The 20298-nt window shown below is 29.1% G+C and overlaps 2 protein-coding genes across 2 annotated transcripts in view; both read right to left on the bottom strand.

Moving 5' to 3' along the window:
- Window positions 1–1908, bottom strand: part of LOC100200642 (uncharacterized) — a 111713-nt gene extending 109805 nt beyond the window's left edge. Inside the window, exon 1 of the mRNA XM_065806072.1 lies at window positions 1665–1908. The gene's annotated coding sequence lies outside the window, so the exon portion shown is untranslated. The remainder of the gene's footprint in view (window positions 1–1664) is intronic.
- A 4580-nt stretch (window positions 1909–6488) lies between these two features.
- LOC100206343 (tyrosine-protein kinase receptor torso) overlaps window positions 6489–20298 on the bottom strand; it is a 142487-nt gene continuing 128677 nt past the window's right edge. The window contains exons 15-24 of the mRNA XM_065806074.1: window positions 15730–15762; window positions 15162–15309; window positions 11396–11589; window positions 8130–8314; window positions 7964–8056; window positions 7599–7742; window positions 7292–7506; window positions 7135–7175; window positions 6950–7046; window positions 6489–6818 (exon numbers count right to left, since the gene is read on the bottom strand). Coding sequence (XP_065662146.1) covers window positions 6590–6818; window positions 6950–7046; window positions 7135–7175; window positions 7292–7506; window positions 7599–7742; window positions 7964–8056; window positions 8130–8314; window positions 11396–11589; window positions 15162–15309; window positions 15730–15762 — 1379 coding nt within the window. The 3' untranslated portion in view covers window positions 6489–6589. The remainder of the gene's footprint in view (window positions 6819–6949; window positions 7047–7134; window positions 7176–7291; window positions 7507–7598; window positions 7743–7963; window positions 8057–8129; window positions 8315–11395; window positions 11590–15161; window positions 15310–15729; window positions 15763–20298) is intronic.

Genomic DNA, 20298 nt, shown 5'->3' on the forward strand with positions numbered 1-20298 from the left:
GGCATATATATCGCAATTTTAGGAATTTTGATTTTGTCTTGGATGACGAATCATATTTCACATATGCGAATACAACACTGGCTGGCAACGATGGCTTCTATTCTAGCGACGTGTCATCTACAACTAGCGACGTCAAATTCAAAAGAAAGAAGAAGTACGAGGAAAAGACGTTAGTCTCTTTGATTATATCGCCCAAAGGGACTATCAAAAAACAAGCATACATCGGATGTCTCCGCAAGCAGTTAATACCCTTTATTGATGAACATTATAAAAATGAAGAGTACTTGTTCTGGCCAGATTTAGCTAGCTCGCACTATGAAAATGAAGTGGTTTATTTTCTTGATGCCAATAACATCAAATACCTGCCAAAGGTAAAAAATCCACCCAATGTACCAGAAGCTCGACCAATTGAGGACTTTTGGGGTTGAGACGCTTAGTCTACGAGGATAATTGGCAAACAACAAGCATTCCTCAACTCAAAAGACGTATCGTGAATTGTCATAACAAAATGGATCCTGAAGTGGCAAAACGTTATGCCTCAATGACTTCAGTTCGTCTAGGTCGAATTGCTTTTAATGATGTTATTGAAAACCAATAAATATATTTTTTTAAATGTCATATAATTGTTTATAAATTTATTTTAAATTAAATTTGATAGCTATGTAACTATGGCTAAAATAACAATTTTAAAGTTGTCTCATTTTTTAGTCATCAGATGTTATCATCTCATTTTTACATCATGCTAGACCTGTTCTAAGCCATCCATGCAGTATAAACTAACTACCAACACCCTATTTATTTTTCGTTATTTAAACACAATGCTATGGATGTAATTTTTATGGGGCCCCTATGTTTAAAATAGAAGAATATAGCTTTTAATACGATAGCAATTTATATTTTGAATATAATAACAGAAAGTAGTAAAATAAGAAGAAAAATATAGTTTTAAAAAAACAAACAACATACTTTTTGAATAGCATAAAAAGAATAAATATGAAAAAGAGTCACAGCAATAAATTTAGGCTTTTTTTAAATTATTCCTCAATGTATGATTGGGACATTTTATACATTCAATTCCAATTTTTAGCTGAACCATACCGTTCTTTTGTTTATACCACTTTGGATTGCAATCTTGGAGTTGTTGCTAAAAGCTTTTCTTTTGAGGTCACACTACTTGTTTTCTTAGAAGTCGCAGATAGTAAAAAAGCATTCGTATGTTTAGCATTAGAAAAGGATTAGTATATATCATCAGTTTTATACATAATAAGAGCTGCTTATTGAAATTTACCCAGTTGCAAATCATTAATATTAAGACTATTCTTACTTATATCAACTCTTTTAGTAGCAGCTCTAATGTTTTCAGCTGATGCCTAATGATTCCACATTGTTCCTCAGATGTTTTTATAAAGTTTTTTTGGTTTATTTTAAATAAGTGTAAAATGTAAACTTATATACCTTTAATTTATAAGAACTGCTTTTTTACTTCAAAATTTTAAATTTTAAAACTTCTTAAAATTCGAATTAGAGAGATGGTACTGGACAATTACAAAAATTGTTAAAATAAACATATAAATTTACGATAAAGATACAAACTTATGTAACCTAATTTTAATATCACATTAAAGTAATGAATATTTAACATAAGATTTGTTTTCAAATCTTACCTCTAAGTACATGCAGTATGAATATAATTGACCTTGTATAAACCAATCTTTAGTTAAATTTTTTTCAACTTTTAAATTAAAAAGTGTACATTTTCCTAAATATGATCTTGTGTTTATCATAAAAAACGTTGTAAAAAAAAAATTTATAAGACGTAAAAACCCCATGTAAATACTTAAAAATGTATCAAGTATCACTATGTATCTGGATTCATTCTTTTAGTAATGGGAACAAAATGCTGTGTATATTGATCTGCATTTATTGTTTTAATAATGGGAGCAAAATCCAGATCAACTGATTTGCATTCATTAAATCAATGACGACAATAAAAAAGTTTTAGTAAAATTAAATAAAAACAATCTTTGTTGACGATATCAATAATTTAAATGTTTTTATTGAATTTTGAATTATTATTTAACAGATTTGTAGTTGTTTCGGAAAAAATTCATCAAATTAAAATTTATTATTTATAAAGTTTTTTTTATATATCGTCTTTGTTTTAGCTCAATATTTTTTAAATTAAGGCACTAAAACAATTTGAATTAGATAAAAAAAGTAATTCAAAATGTTTAAATGAAGATTAAAAAAAGCTTTATTTAAAAAAAAAACTCAGCGCGAGTAATAAAATTGTGCTAACCCTAAACATTTTTTTGGTGCCTTTATTATTTATGGCGCCCTTCAATAACTAAATTGTTTTTTTCATTTGCACAGTCCGAGCTACAGTTTTATTGTGAAACAGAAACAACAAACTAAAAGCAAAACCCTGTGAAAATCTTACCTGGTGCTCTTCGCGGAAGGCATGGTAAGGGGAGGTGTTAATTTAAAACCATAACTGACTACTTGAATAGAAGGGTTGTGAACAAAGCAAACTTTCTAAAAACATTTAATTTGTAACTCAAGAAATTTTTATTTTCTCCAATTTAGCTTGTGCAAAACAAACTAAAGGCTTTGAACATATTCATAAATCTGTACAAATAAGTAGCGATGAACTACGGAAAAATTATTTTAAAAGAAACCATTCATCAAGTGTTAAAATAAGAATTAAAAAAAGTACAATAATTCAATAAAAAAGATATTAAAAGAAAAAACTTGAAACAATTTTATCAAACTTTATTATTGATAAAACCAGCAAGATTTGTTTTTTGAAACTTTTAAAATTTAATAAAATAGTTGACAACAGCTCAAACAGCTGAAAATAAGTAGTTGTGGTATTACCAGTATTAGAAAAGGGTGATATTTTGTATGCCACAGCTGTTTCTTAAGTTGACTGTAGAAGCTTTTGTTGAAAAAATGTTTCTCTAAAGAAAAATAACACGCGTAGGTATTTTTCTACTCTTTCGGAACATTTCCTATTATTTCAGAAAGTTAGATGCATTAAACTTTGAATAATGTTCAGAATATTTTTCCAGAGAGTAGAATAATTAGATGAATTGCAATTTCAAACATAAAAGTTTTAAATAAAATTTGATCTCAATCTAATTTTTCAAGTAAGATGTTTTTGGATCCATAAAAATAAGTGTAAAATTACACGATATCGTTAAGCACGAGTTGTTATTATTTCTTAAAAAGTACTATCATTTTGAATTGAATAGATAATGTATTTAAAAGCATCACGTTTATCTAATGGTAAGCTTAATATATTTTCAACAATACATTTGATGGTAAGCACAGCGAAAATAAAAGAAATAAAAATATTTTTATACATATAAATATTAGCATTACGGCGGTAGATTGGTCTAAAATATCAAAATTTTTAATATAATATTTTTATAACTTATAGAAAGTTAGAGAGAAAGACAATATGAATTTACAAGATTTATGTCACAGTGCTATGATATGCTGCTGTTGGCTGAACGCTTGACTAGTGTTCTTCATAGAATCATGAATAAAACAACATGAGAATATTTGTGAACTGTGATAATCATTCCCTCATTTTGGTAGGCGTCCGAGCAGTCAAAGAAGTAATGATGTTAAATTTTTTGGAACCATTGATGCACTTTATGTTTCCTTCTTTCGTTCAACCCAGCGCTGGGAAAAGCTTGAAGCAGTTGTATCTATGGCTTTGAAGTCTGACTCCGACACCAGATAAAGAGCAAAATGGAATCAGTAAAACCATTTAAAAAATATCTCCAGGAAAGAGCGGAAATTCTACTGAACACAATGCACGATAAAAAGCGCAACTTGTGAAACCAAAAGCAACACAAAGCAACTGTATAACCGAGTATTAACGTAAGATTTTATAACGTTGATAGGATTTTTAAACAAGATCTTAATTCGAATTGACTACGATCAAAAGAGGTTGCAGGATCCTAAAATTAATTTTCGCAATGCAGTTTTAAATTTATAAGCTCTCCAAAACTATTTTATGATAAAATTGAAGTGTTTGTAAGTGGCTTACTGAATTCGAATTTACAATAAACGGGACATTGAAATACGTCAAAGACGAAAAAAAAAAGTGAATGGCAAAACATCAAGAGTTTATCAGCTAAAAAGAAATTTGAAAAGCTATGAAAGGGACCTGAATTAAAAAGTAGAAACGTTCCTAATGAAAAATTTGGATTTCTTCTCGACATGGAAGAGTTTTTTTTTAAAGCCGAAAAAAGCTACTTAAAAAGTAGCTTTTTTCGGCTCGTTTTGTCCGATACTATATATATATATATATATATATATATATATATATATATATATATATATATATATATATATATATTATATATATATAGTATCGGACAAAACGAGTGCAACCAAATAATGCTAATTTAGTTTCTTTATATAAAAGTGCTGCATTTTTTCAATTTAGAGAAATAACTATGTAACTGTTTAGAGACAAAGTTCTTCAAGTTTTATTCATCACAAAGTTCATTATTTGTACACGAAAATTAATAAATTAATCAAAAGTATTAAAAAAAAGTTGATTTTTTTCTGGACAAAACAAGTGCAACTTGACAAAATGTTGACCAAGCTGTATTTCGCTATCAATATTTCGTGGCGAATCCTTTGTTGTCGATCGCAGCCTTGCATCTTCGAGGCATAGATTCGATCAGGTGATAAATGAAACTTTGTGGAATCGCTGCCCAGGTCTTTTGGATTTGTTCAAACAGTTGATCCTTATTACAAACACCTTCACGATTAATTCTGCGGTTGACGATCTCCAACAAGTTCTCGATAGGGTTGAGATCCGGAGATTGAGGCGGCCAATCCATCACCGATAGGTGGTTGTCTTGAAACCACTGCTTGACTACTTTTGCAGTGTGTTTCGGATTGTTGTCTTGCTGAAAAACCCATTTTATTAGCATATTCCATTCAGCATGAGGTAACATAACATCTTTCAGGATATTTTTATACATGAAACGGTCCATTATTCCATCGTTTCAATGTATTGGACCTAGACCGTTAGCAGAAAAACACCCCCAGACCATTACATTGTCTCCACCATGCTTCACGGTCTTATGGCAGTAACGTAAATCGAGGCGTTTTCCGGCCGGTCGACGTACACGGCAAATGCCATCGCTCCCAATGATATTGAACTTCGATTCATCACTGAACAGGACAGTTCGCCATATCTGCACATTCCAGTTAATATGAGATGTAGCAAACAGGAGTCTTTTCTTCTGGTTTTTTAGTGAAATCAGAGGTTTCTTTGCAGGACGTCGAGAAAACAATCTGGCTTCAACAGCACGTCGTCTGATTGTTCGGTCCGATACAGACAGCTCTAATTGCTTTTGTATCTCGACTGATATCTAGGAATCCTTCTGACGGATCTGACGATCATAGAATCCTCCCTAGAAGTGGTGGAACGCGGTCTTCCGCCTTTGTTATCTGCTTCCAACTTCCCAGTAGAAAAATATTTGGAACATAGTCTTGATACGGTCCATTTTTTCACATGATATTTATCACAAATACTTTTTTGTGACATTTCACTTACGTAATCGCCAATAATTTTCTTTCTTAGTTCCAATCCAAGACTGTCGGGAGCCATTTTTGCACTTGAAGTCATAAAAATAATAAAAATAAATAGTCACGCTTCTCAAGGCTTACCGTGTTAAGTTTACCTTGTGATGATACAATAATGCTATGTGGAACACAACGTCTTGGTTGGATGTGGACTGTATTGATGTAATGAAACACTTGTTGTATTTCACTTCTTGTATAGATGTTCTTCGATAAAACATTTTTTAATATATCTCACTTCGATAAACTGTCTTGATAATACTGACTGATTGACTTCCATATACTGACTGAATTACATGTCGATTTACATGTCTCTTATATAGTAAAATAAACCTGTGTGTACCTGTTCTGGAAGATTCTAGATGCTTCTTTTTGATGCTTCTGGATGCTTCTGAATGTTTCTGGATATTTCTGGGTGCTTCCAGATGCTTCTTCTGGAAACTTCTGGAAGCTTCTGCATGCTTCTGGAAACTTCTGGATACTTCCTTAAATTATTAAAAAACTTCCGTGACGTTGACACGGACCAGACTTAAGGAAATGAAACAAACCAAAAAAGTTGCACTTGTTTTGTCCGCTGCAAAATGGCACTTGTCAACGAAATTCTGCCTGTGTGCTGTCACCTGTCAGCTGATTGCTCATGTCATGGCATGCTATGTCTCCAGACTCCTGAACTGTTTGCTGTGGTAGTATAGTTTATTTCGTTTTTAAGACATGTAAAATTAGGAATAATTTTTAGCATTGTTCGATGTTCGTTACAAATGTTTTGTCCAATACTGTATATATACATATATACACACAAGTTTACCAATATAACTTTATCAATTTTCCTATTTCATTGCGTAACAAGTAAGACCATCTGGTGAGAAAGAATATAATTTTCTAAATTTATAACTCACATATTTTTAAACTTATTAATTTACACCTTCGACCGTTAGATCAATAAATGTTTATAATGTACATGGCATTTCTATTTAATTCATTCACGGATTTCATCTTGAAACAACTCTTGTGGCATGAAGTCGTCACTGGTTTCCGGTGAAAGACTTTTGAAGGAAGAAATATTATAATAAGCGCTTTCTTCGTTGATTTCAAAGCTGAAGTAATAATCTTCTTCAGATATAATATTTTCAAGATGTTCACGTAACTCTGTAAAATTAGGTCGCTGCAATGGATCTTCATTCCAACAGTGCAACATAATATCGTACCTAAAATTATGTATACATTTTTATGTTATGCATGTTTTATTTTAAAGGTCAAAAAACAGAAAAAAAGATAAAGGGGGTACATCACTATAAAAAGTAAAATTATATATATATAAATTACACAAACTAATTACATAGTTTCAGAGCAGTTTTGTGGTTTTTCCATTCTGTATCCAGACTTCAAAAGATTCAAAAGTTCACGATTGCTTATGGTAGGGTAAGGTGTGCCTCCTACATAGCGTTCAGAAATACACAAGAAAAATAATTTTCAAGATGTAAAAACAATTTTCAGAATCAAAAAAAGTTATCAGGCACTTACCAAGTGTAACAATTTCAAACAAAACAACGCCATAAGACCACCTAAAACATACCAATAGTAAAACTATTTGACATTTATATTTATACTTTAAAACCGTTTATAAATAAAAATATTTACAAAGAAAAAAAATACTAAAAAATAATAACAAAATATTTACACGTCACTATATATAGTAAACACTTGATTAGATAAAGCTTCGATTGACATCCATTTGACTGGTAAACGACGAGTTTTTTTGCTCATATATATTAACTCATCACTTACATTCCTTGTCAGACCAAAATCGGATATTTTAACATTATTATTAGTGCCAATCAATATATTTCTAGCAGCAAGATCTCGATGTACCAATTTTAAAGTAGAAAGATATTCCTGAATAACAAGTTTAAATAATAATAATAAAAAAAACAATAATTAAAGAATTAAAAAATGGAAAAAAAAGCCAAACTTAAACAGATTTATACCATTCCTGAAGCCACTTGCCATGCAAAACTAAGTAAATCATCTTGTGTTATCAACTTAGATTCATTTGAATATTCATCATTTGTCGTTAAATCAGATTTAGTATTTATTAATTCAGATTTAGTGTTTTCCCTTATTAACGTTGGCTAAAGTGAATTTATAAAATGCTTATACCGTTAAAGGAAACATTAACAACTCAGGTACACATAAAATAACACAAAAAATTTTCAAATTTTTTATAATAATAAAAAAAAAGCTTATTATCTTTTTGAATCCAAAAAAAATATATACAACTAAAAAAAATTACAGTTTACGATTTGAAAAAATAACTCTAGAAGGTCTAGAAAAATATATTTAGAAGAATAACCTCGAAAGATTTTTCATAATTTGGAATGCCTAATATTGACTCTCTATAATCTCTTCCGCCAACTGATCCTGAATCAACTTTAGACAAGCAAACCTAAAAAAAATGTACTCTAATAAGGTAAATAATTCAGTAAGAACCATTGTAAGTACGAATTAAAAAATCTTACTTTGCTGCGCTTATTTCTTAAATAATGTAACAAATCTCCATTCTCCATAAACTCAACGATCAAACATAAAGGTTTCTTTATTGTAGAACAACCAATCATGTTAACAATATTCTTATGATATCCAATAGATTTCATAAGACTAATTTCCTCACGAAAATCGTTTATCTCCGATTGGTTTGCACCCTCTGTATTAAAAAAGAATATTCAAATTTATTGAGTAATGACGCAATAATACTTAAATCAAAAAACTTTCTTACAGATAAGAAAACTATAATAAAATATCTTAAAAGGTGTCATACTATGGAAACAATAACTGTCAATGAATCTGCAGGCGTTAAGGCCCACACATTTTGCCTTTTTCAGTCTCTAGCACAAATAGTCAAGTTTCCAACTCGCTTTCCAAACAATTCAAATCATTTAACTTCTCTACTGAACATGTGTCTTGTTTCTGATCCTAGTCAGTGCTCAGTTTCTTCACATTTACCCTTAAGTACTTCTGATCACGGTTTGATCTCTCTTAAACTATTATCTCAATCTTCTTCAAAAAAAATTCCCCAGAAAATAGATGTCTGCTTACTATTGCGAGAAACCATTGTAAATTGTAAATATTCTCAGCTCACAACACCTTGTATTTCATCTCAAAAATAAGGCTCCAGAGACTTCTTTGGAGAATCTTCAACAGTGTCTATAACTTGAGCAAATCCGTTATTTCACCTCTCTTGTATAGTTTAGACTTTGTTACCCTACCTAAAAAAAATGCTGAATTGTTAGCTAAAAACTTTTCATCAATCTCATCTTTTGATTCCACTAATCACATCTTATCTGATATAGCCAACAAACAGGTTGATCCATTACTTGATATTTGTATTACTCCAGCTTCTATATTTAAAGTGATTTCCTACTTAGACTCTTCTACAGCTTGTGGCTCAGAAAACATACCTATTATAGTCTTGCAAATGTGTTCGCCGGAGCTGTCCTCTATACTTTCAAAACTATTTAACAAGTGATTATCAGAGTCTTGTTTTCCAGCCTGCTGGAAAGCGACATCTGTTATCCTATTTTCAAAAATTCTGGAGCACAATCTGACTCTTCTAACTACCACCCCATAAGTCTTCTTACTATCATTAGCAAGGTACTAAAATTTATTCTTGTCTTGATAAGAACCCAACACTCTCTGATTACTTGGAGGAGACATTTGAGCTTGAAAAGAAAATTACTTCTGCAACAACATGTGGCTCTCAGTGGCTTGTGAACTTTAACTCAGATAAAACTCTGCAATAATCTAGATCTTCCTCTATTTATGAACGACAATGTACTTGATGAGTCATCTACCCTTCATCTTCTAGGATTTACTTTTACTTCCAATCTTTCTTAGAGACCATATATATGAAATCAATTGCAAAATTAGCATCTGCTAAGGTTGCATCTTTTTATCATGCTTGCTTTTCTTAATCTGAATCCTATTCTTTATCCTTATAAATCTCTAATTTGTCCTAGTATGGAATGGATGCCCTTTCTCTTTTAGACAAGGTGCAAAAAAGCATTGCAAATATAGTTTGAACTGTTCTTGCAGCCAATCTCCGACCATAATCAAATTGTCGTAATGTTGTTTCTCTTTCTATTTTCTACAAACACTTTAATGGGCACTGCTCTAAAGAGCTAGCGTCTCTTGTGCCATCTACTAAAATTCATTCTCATGTTACTCGTCATTCAATAAAGTCTCATCCTTTTGCTGTGACTGTTCTTAAGTGCTCTAAAAATTTATTTTTGTCCAGTTTTTTTCCTTGAACATCATTTTTTTAGAATTCGCTTTTTAGATTCAGCACCTGTAGGATGTACAGGTGCTGGATCTATTAACTGACATGCTGAATTTATTGACTAAAGTGGAAATTGAGTGTTATAAAAAAATTTGAAGAAATTGACTCTGAGTGTTAAAAGGAACTGAGAAGTTTTTTGCAATAAACTTTGTTTGAAATAATGTAAAAAGGTAAAGCGACAGCTTGGTAGAATAACTCAAGATGTTTCAAAACCATATGAAATGCATTAGACTTTGAAATGATATTTGAAATGATACTCAACCGTTATACTTTACTCCTGATGTCAAAATAGAAACAAATGCAGCCACTTATTGTAATAATATAGAAAACCATAAATAGCTAATTAAAGACGTGTCAGAAATAAACATCAAAAACTGAAAATAGACTTGCAACTAAGTGCCAAGAATAGAATGTCTTTAAAATACCTCAATTGATGTTTGTTTGGGTCAATTAAAAGTATAATTCTATTGTGGAAAATGCTAGAGTGTTCCATGACACAATGTGGTTTATGATTTTAATAGTTTTTAACTTATACAACTTATACAAATTATACCTGGTATGAGGTATGGTGGCAGCCTGTTAGAGGTATGGTGGCGGCCTGTTAGTAATATGGTGGCAGTGTGGTGATGGTTAATGGTATGGTGGCAGTGTGGTGGTGGTTAGTAGTGTGGTGGCAGAGCGCTTGTTTTGTAAGCAAGAAGTTTCTAGATTGATCCTAATTGCTGAAAAGTTTTTTCAAGGAACACAAAAGCTTGTGAAAAGATAGATTGAAACAGTTTGACGGTAATGATGATTCTTTTGTTTAATATTTTAGATACTATTTTTATAATTAAAATTTTTAGAAAAAACCAATATTGATAGCAAATTGCGCCATTAGCACAGAGATGTGCAGTTGTTTTGTTCCTGTTAAACAAAATGTTAACAAAGGGCTCCTCATGTGACTTATGTATTGAGTCAAGAAGATCTAACACTCACCATCATAATCAGGAAACAATGTAAAAACGGTTTAGAACCACGCTAGTTTATTAGATAAAAAAGAGATACAAGGCTGGTCAACAGTTTTCTCTGGAAATCTTCACCCAGTTCTGAACTTGTAAGTTATCACAAAATATTTAGATGTGTCGGCTTCATTAAAAAAATAAATAAATAATTAAATATCTAAATTAAGTAAAAGAAAAAATTAAGTATGGAAAAATTTTTTTTTGATTACATTTGCACATTAAATTGAGATCTGGAAAAAGAAAAATTAAAAAGTTTTCAAAATTAAATTAGATTTAGTTTATATAATTACCTATATAATATATAGGTATAATATGTGGGTAATAACTTGCATAATATTACTATGCATGTTTTAGATTTTGAAAAACAACATTTACATTTGTTAACATACTGTATGTTAACAAATGTAAATGTTGCAATAGAATTTAAAAATATAACACAGTAACTAACCTCTTAAAAGTTTAACAGCAACATTAACATGTTTACTTTCACGAAAAGAAGAATCAGGTTTTTGAAGAACACTTTTTGTTTTAGCAAGAACATTTACATTGATTTTTGCAACAAAGACAGTGCCAAAAGCCCCTTCACCAATTTTTTTATCTAAAACAATACATTCAGGGCTGATTTCCCACTCATCTGCTTTTCTAGAAAATTAAACAAAAACATATTTGTTTGGAACAACGTATAGTAAAATCTTTTTTTGCATATTTTACTTGTGTTCATAAAAAAAAAATTAAAAAAAAATAAAACAATTTTATTATTTTAATATAATATACTTTTTATTATTTCAACATGATGATTACAAAAATAAAATAAAGAGTTTTTTTTAATTGTAATAACCATGGACGGACAGCACTCTTCTTCTTTTCTGTATCCTTAGCCCTATACTCTTTTTAATTTACATTAACAATCTACCATATATTCTCACATCTAAGGTGGCATTGTTCGCTAATGATATAATCATTTATTCTTGTCATGATAAGAAGCTACACTCTCTGATTGCTTGAAGGGGGCTTTTGAGCTTGAAAAGGATCTCACTTCTGCTACAGCATGGGTTTCACAGTGGCTGGTGAACTTTAATTCAGATAAACTCAAATTTTTTCAGCCAATCGTTATTGCAATAATCTAGATCTTCCTATATTTATAAACAGTAATGTACTCAATAAGTCATCTACCCTTCATCTTCTAGGATTAACTCTTTGTTCCGATCTTTCTTGGAAACCATATATCAAATCCGTTGCAAAATTAGCATCTGCTAAGATTGCATCTCTTTATCGAGCTCAACACTTTTTTACTCTGGATTCTATTCTCTATCTCTATAAATCTCAAATCTGATCTTGTATGGAATACTGTTACCATATCTGGGGCGGATCTTCTAATGATGCCCTTTCTCTTTAAGACAAGGTGCAAAAACGCATCGTAAACATAGTTGGACCTGCTCTTGCAGCCACCCTCCAAACATTATCACATCATCATAATGTTGCTTCTCTTTCTCTTTTCTACAAATACTATAATGGGCACTGCTTGAAAGAGCTGGCATATTTTGTGCCATCTACTAAAATTCATTCTTGTGTTACTGGCTATTCAATTAAGTCTCCTAAGTGCTCCAAAAACGCTTATTCATCTAGTTTTTTTCTTCGAATATCAGCTCTTGGGAATTCGCTTCCTTCATCTTACTTTCCTGATTCATATAATTTGCAATCCTTTAAGTCATCTGTCAATCGTTATCTTGGTCTACAATCTTCATCTTTTCTCTTCCAGTAACTTCCAACTTTAATTAGTGGTTGCTTGCAGCCTTGTTGGAAGCGAATTGTTTGAAAAAAAAAAAAAGGTTTTGAAAGATTTTAAAGGGTTTAAACCCAAATCTTCAAAAGTATGTGAACCAGGGTCTCAAAAGAAGCGTATTTATAACCAAAATTTCAAAAATAATATTTGTTTGTAATAAAACTGAATATATATATTTATTTTTAATTTCATTTGTAAAAAATATTTTTAATAAATTTTAAATAAAAATATTTGTTTTTTAAATTCTCTGTAAAAAAACGCTTCTTTTTAGATCCAGGTTGACATACTTTTGAATAAGTATTTTTACTTTTTTTTTAAATGTCTAGCCATTTTACTCCAAATATTTGGAATTTGAACCCCATTATCTTTAAAACTCGATGTGATAGAAGAAAAAGGATTGCATATTTGAAATCAGAATGAGGAATACTATATGAAAAACATGTTGTATGCAAAAAAAAAGTAAGAAATAAAAATTTTCTTGGGCTGTGATATTTATTAACTTATTATACATAGCAATTTAAAACAGGAGTATCATATCTCTACTAAAAATATAAATTAAACATTAAATAAAGCACTAACTGTCATAATATTCAAATCAAACTAGATATTTGTGAAGTTACATGTTTAGAATGGAAAAACATGAAACATTTATAGTTATTAAAATTTATAGAGATGCAACTGATCTGAAATGCAAAATATTCACAAAATGAATCTTGTTTTGTTTTTTATAAATTAAAGTTGGTCTAATTTTTCCTAAAAACAAACTTATTGTGATTAATAACATTTTATTCATCTTATTGAATACATTTAATAATAAAAACAAGAAATTAACTATTATGTTGTGTCATCAGCAACAATAGCCACTCTACAGGTAAGATAAGGAACAACACAGGGCGAAGAATGGCAATTTGTGGTACACTAGAAGTTACTGGAAATGAAGGAGAGTGTTGTCCTTAAAGGGCAACTTTGTTTTTGCAATTGGAAAGGAATGATTTAATAATTTTAAAAACTTTTCCAGATAAACCATACCAGGTTTATCAGGAGGTTATGGATGTTAATACAAAAGCGTAATAAATAAATGCATATTAATGTAACTTAACTCAGCTTTAATATTAATACCATTAAAAGTTATTTTGCGTCAAAAGCGTATTTTTAAGTTATTATTTTTAAGTTATTAGTTTATAGTTAAGTTAAGCATTAAAATTAAACTTATTATGAAACCAATTTAAAAATTAATTGAACAATATAGTTATATTAAAACTACATATGAAGTATCTCTAAAAAGCCCCTGCAAGAACATTTTAGCTGGTGGCCTCGGTAGCCCACCAAGTCCATTTTGGACAAGCTATTCAAAGCTTATACACTCATTTACGCCAACAAAACATTTACTAAAAAAACAACTATTACAATACTGTCCACTATAATAATGTCCTATATTGATGAATGGCAATCCTCTCACTGAATTCTTGATCCTCTCATATTGATGAATCCTCTCACTGATTTCTTGATCCTCTCATATTGATGAATCCTCTCAATGATTTCTTGATCCTCTCATATTGATGAATTCTCTCACTGAGTTCTTGATTGCTAAGGTTGCTACTCTTTATTATGCTCACCATTTTCTTACTCCTGGTTCCATTTTCTACCTCTACAAATTAATATTATAATTTGTCCCTGTATGGAACACCATTGTCATACTTGGGCTGGTTCTTCTATTGATACTCTTTCTCTTCTAAACAAAGACTAAAAACATATTATAAAACCTAGTTAGACCTGCTCTATCTGCCAAGCTTAAACCTTTCTTCCATCGTCATAAAGTTGCATCTATTATTCTTTTTTACAAATACTATCATGGTTACCATGATAGTATTTGTAAAAAAGGAGCTATTATATTTAGTTCCATCATCCACAACTCATTCTTGTTTGACTTGTTATTCAGTAAAGTCTCATCCTTTTACTGTATCTGTCCAAGCAAACTCTAAAAAGTTTTATTTGTCTAGTTTTTAGCGCCACACTGCAACCCTTTCGAACTCTCTCCCACATCTATTCTTTGATTTCTAGTAACTCCCAACTTAATAATAGTTGCTTACAGCCTTGTTGGAAGTGAATAAGAATTAAAAAAAAAACACAAAAAAACTTTATAATATATAATACCAAATTTATAGCTAAAATTTACTTACTTCTTTAACTTTTTTCTTTTGCGCGATTTTAAAAACTTTATATTTTGCATAACTTTATTTATATTTATATTAACATGATTCAAACCACCAATTAAAATACTATTATCATTTTGAAATATACTATTACTTACATTGTAAAAGTGTTTAGATCAAAAGTGCACTTTTGAAGTATTATTCTTACTAACACTTACATTGTATAAGTGTGAAGTTCAAAAGTACACTTTAGAAGAGCTATTCTTACTAATACTTACATTGTTAAAGTGTAAAGATCAAAAGTGCAATTTGGAAGTGTTATTCTTTGTTTCTTGCGACGAATTATTGATAAAACAACAACCACAAAAATGATAAGAACAATTAAAACAGGAAATAAAATTGCAAAAATGTTATTTGGTAAGCTTTCTAAACAAACAGAAAATCATTTTAATAAAAATTGGTTTTTATTTTTAAATATATAGTTTTTTTTAAAGGTGTAAAGTTTTTATATTCAGCTTAAAAGTAGCTTTTTTTTGTTCAAAGCTAATTTTATTAGAACCTGAAAACTCATGATTATATGAATTCTCAATAAATTTTATTAGAGGAACCTGAAAACTCATGATTATATGAATTCTCAATAAAATGTATATATATTCTTTTATTTCAGAACTAATGCTACAAAAACTTATGTTATGTTTAATAAAAGCAATTGTTTGATTCAAATAACCTTCATTCATTCTTGCACAATGTTTTATTACTCATTATTCGACTTTATATCAACACAATTTCAATTAAAATATAAACTTTTTTAAAGAGAAACAATACTTTATAAATGTAAAAACTTACGTCCAATATAAACATTTTCAATTGATGTTGGGCCTAAAAAGTAAAAGTATTAAATCTTTTATTTATAACCCAGTAGGCACAAGTACATCTTTCAAACGTTTTGTAAACGTTTAATGGTCGCTTGAACAACGATTGCATAAGTAAAACATTTTAAAATGTTCAAAAAATGTTTTAATAAGAATTTTTTTATCTTTTGATTTAATATTTTACAGGATCTTTAAAAAATTTTTCTTAGCTAAAAACAACATATTGCGCATGCGCAACTTTACTTAAAAATGGAGTATTTTTACGTTTCTCTACAAATTTTTACGACTGTAAAGAAACTTTTTTAAAGTAAATTACATATTTATAAATTCTATGATATATGGTACTCCTTCTAAGATATATGGCCATACGTAATTACTATACATATATATATATATATATATATATATATATATATATATATATATATATATATATATATATATATATACATATATAAATATATATATATATATATATATATATATATGTATATATATATATATATATATATATATATATATATATATATATATATATACATATATATATATATATATATATATATATATATGTGTGTGTGTATATATATATATATATATATATATATATATATATATATATATATATATATATATATATATATAGAGACACACACATATATATATATATATATATATATATATATATATATATATATATATATATATATATATATATGTGTGTATATATATATATATATATATATATATACACTTTTGTGTGTATATATATATATAGATCTATAGTTTGTTGTCTTTGGGAATAGCGGAAGGAAAAAAGTAATTCTTACGCCAACACATACGTCACTTTTAATTACTTTTGACTTTCGTCCAACATTTGCGTGTTGGACGAAAGTAAAAACCATTAATTTAATTACAAATAAATCGTTTTTAAAAAAAACCACAAAAACACAAACTTAATTGACCAGAATGTCTTAAAAACATTCTGAATGTTTTTAACAATATAAACAATGTTTTTATTTTTATTTTTTTTAATAAAATGTTTTTATTTTTAATTTCTTTAATAAAATGTTTTTATTTTTATTTTTTTTTACTGTAAATCATGCGCGGAGTGTTGCTACATCGACTATTTTATAGCCTGACTCGCAACAAACTGCTGCTACATCGACTGACAAATAGCCTGACTCGCAAGGGAGTGCTGCTACATCTACTATCTTTTAGCCTGACCCGCAAGGGAGTGTTGCTACATCGACTGAGGGTTTGGTTAGGGCAGGCAGTCTCTCAATTAATAAAAAAAAATAATTCCGGTCTTGCATTTTATTTTTTACTTTTTGTCAACAAAATATGGAAAAAATTTTCGAACAACATCTACGGGTTGTATATATATATATATATATATATATATATATATATATATATATATATATATATATATATATATATATATACACACACACAAAAGAACAACCTGTACAAAAACAAGCAGAAACATCAGTACATTAACTATCCTCAGATATTGTTAGAAATGGCAATTAATTTAAATTTAAAACAAATAATCTTATTTTAGGTTCTTCTGATTCCAATAAGAAACCTATACTGAACGAGAAAGCCACAAGAAATGTTGATATTTTTGTTTCACAACTAAATCCTCTAACTACAGAGAAAGGTATTATTGATTATACCTATGATATTTTGCAAATTGAAAATGATACTTCTGTAAAATATGAGAAGTTGCAAATTGAAAATGATTACTCTGTAAAATTAAGTTGCAAATTGAAAATGATTACTCTGTAAAATTAAGTTGCAAATTAAAAATGATTATTCAGTAAAATATGAGAAGTTAAAGTCTAAAAATATCCTGGATACTCTTCGTATTATATTTGTATCTGTTGATCTCAGTTAAAAAGGTTTTAACAATAATATATGTAGATATTATATATATATATACAGACTGTTTAATCTCAAATGAAGCTTGGCCAAATAGTCTGCTTGTGAGAAGATATTTTGAGTCCAAAAATGGCCATCAATAATAGCTTATAATTTTGTTCCTTCAGCTGTCGTCTTTTTAAAAATAGTGTTTTTGCTATAAAGAATATATGTAATAACTATGACTTTATTATGCTTCAAGAGCATTAGTTATTGTTTGATGAGCTTGATTTGCTAAACAATGTTCATAACAATTATTGTGGCATTGGTTTATATGCTGTGAATAGTGGTGAGCAAAAAACATTTTTTTAATTTTACATTTCATTCCATTCAAAAAACATGTGTTTTTCGCATTTCAATTATTGAATCATCAACTCTTAGGCAAAGCGCAATAACAAGTCATATATTCAGCTTGCCTTAGTTTTATAGCCTTAAACTTACGTGCTGAATTTAAAAGTCAGCTTTTTAAAAGAGTATATTTGAAAGCTCTGCGGCTTAGCGAACTATAACTACTTTATTTAATACAAATTCAGATAAAAAAATACTTTTAATACTTTATTAAAATCTGCTGCTACGATGCATCTTAAGCAAGCAATATTCAAATATTGCTTGTCAAGCATTTAGTATTGCTTACCAAGCAATATTCAGTTAAGCGAAACGCATAACACATAAGATGACCATAATTATCAACTTTGTACTGTTTTAATGTTTGAAATTGCATATAATCTTTAAATATAACAGCTTATAATTTTTAATTGATTGTTGGATTCACTACCATCCCTAAAATATTAATTATTGTGGCTGTTTTCTGAGTTGTGTGTAAAGAAAGGAAGAGTGATATCTGCGGTAGTGGTAGAGCGCCTGCCTCATTAGCGAGAAGTTGCAAGTTCGACCCCCACCATGTTCCTGGTAGTAACTTGTTTCTTTGCGCAGCCGCTTTGTTCGTCAAGGTTTGTGATTCGGAGTTGAGAGAGGATTGTAACTACAACTAAAGTACTTTATTAGCATTTTTAATGGATGATTGGATTAGTGAGGACAAACTTATGTTTTTATTCTTTGGTTTGCTAAATGAACTTTTAAAATCTTGCAATAGGCCTTTTAGGTTTAAATTTATCAGTGCATAGTTTTGTTTAATGTAAGTCAACCTACTAGCTCTTTCATTAGCTAGTATATTACTTGTTATTTTATTATAATATTTGTTATTTTACATGATATTATTATATATATTACCAGTCTTTCATTAGAATTTTGCAACTTCCTGTGGATAAAGCCTCAAGTACTAAAGGTTCTTTCAGTAGCAGCTGAAGAAGATAGCATTAATAACATTTTAATAGCTAAATCAGCAAGTGGACTAAATTTTTAGAGCTTGCTAATATGTTATAGAATCCTGATTTCTAGCGAGTTGTTTAGCATAGCTATTTGACCAAAGTCCAGTAGAATTTACAAACTGGATAATATCTTATGCAATAGCTGACAAATCAACATAATTATTTATAGACAAATTTTTTGCTAAGATTTCTGTATACTCCATTGCTTCCAAAAACTCTGATCCAGATAGGATTAAACCTTTTATTTGCAGATCAAGTATCAAGCAGCTAATGTAAAATAACTTTGCATTTGAATACTTTCTAAATTCAACCAACCAAAAAATTTCAACCCTGCTTCGGATATAAAGTTATCAAGAGCTAATTTTATATCTGATAACTATACTATATATACTATACTCAATACTGCTTCCTCTGCTTCAAAAACTGTAATTCAATACAAAATCTTTTTTAAACACTCACAAGTCTGCTCAAGGCCTTGCCAAAATGTATTGTTTAATATTAATTCTTTTGACTCAAGTTCCATAGAGAATTTCTGGTTTCCAGGATAAATATCTTAACAAGTGTTTGAACATTTGCTTGTTAGATAATACAGTTCCAAGTGTTATAGCATTACCAGCAAACCGAGTTGTTGACTCCAGCTTTAATAAAACAATTTTTTTTGTTTTTGAATGGTATCAAACCAAGATTTTAATGATGAATTGATTATTTCTTTGACTAAATTAATCGTTATTTTCATAATATTTTTTAAAAATAATGTGTTATTTAGATCAAGCATTAGAAGACTCAATATGTGTGCCACACACCAATAGAAAACTAAGTGATACTATAAAAAAAATTAAAATATCTATTAAAAAAATTAAATACATATAAGGTAATTTAATGTAATTTATATTATGCAACTTGAAAATACTTCAAAAAAATCCAGCCTAAAATGAAAATCATGTATCGAATATAATTAAAAAGTAATATTGATATACTTTATTGACTTAAACAAATTTTACGCCACAATATAACTTTGGTTTGTAGTAACCAAAAAATTAGAACGCAACAAGCTCGCTTGTTTACTTCTAATTTACTTGTTTAGAATAAGCTTTTTGAAAATGTCAAAAAAATTAATACCTCTATATTTTAATTATAAGTAACTTTACAATTTTTATTAAAAATCCATTTTTGTCATACAATTTGTTTTTTTATTTATAAGAAAACAATATTTTTATCAGTAGTATGTAGCTAATAAAAGCAAACATACTTGTTTTTGTTCCAACGCAATAAACATTTCATCAACTTTT

This window comes from Hydra vulgaris, chromosome 09 (genome assembly GCF_038396675.1).
Source record: "Hydra vulgaris chromosome 09, alternate assembly HydraT2T_AEP".
Taxonomy (NCBI): domain Eukaryota; kingdom Metazoa; phylum Cnidaria; class Hydrozoa; order Anthoathecata; family Hydridae; genus Hydra; species Hydra vulgaris.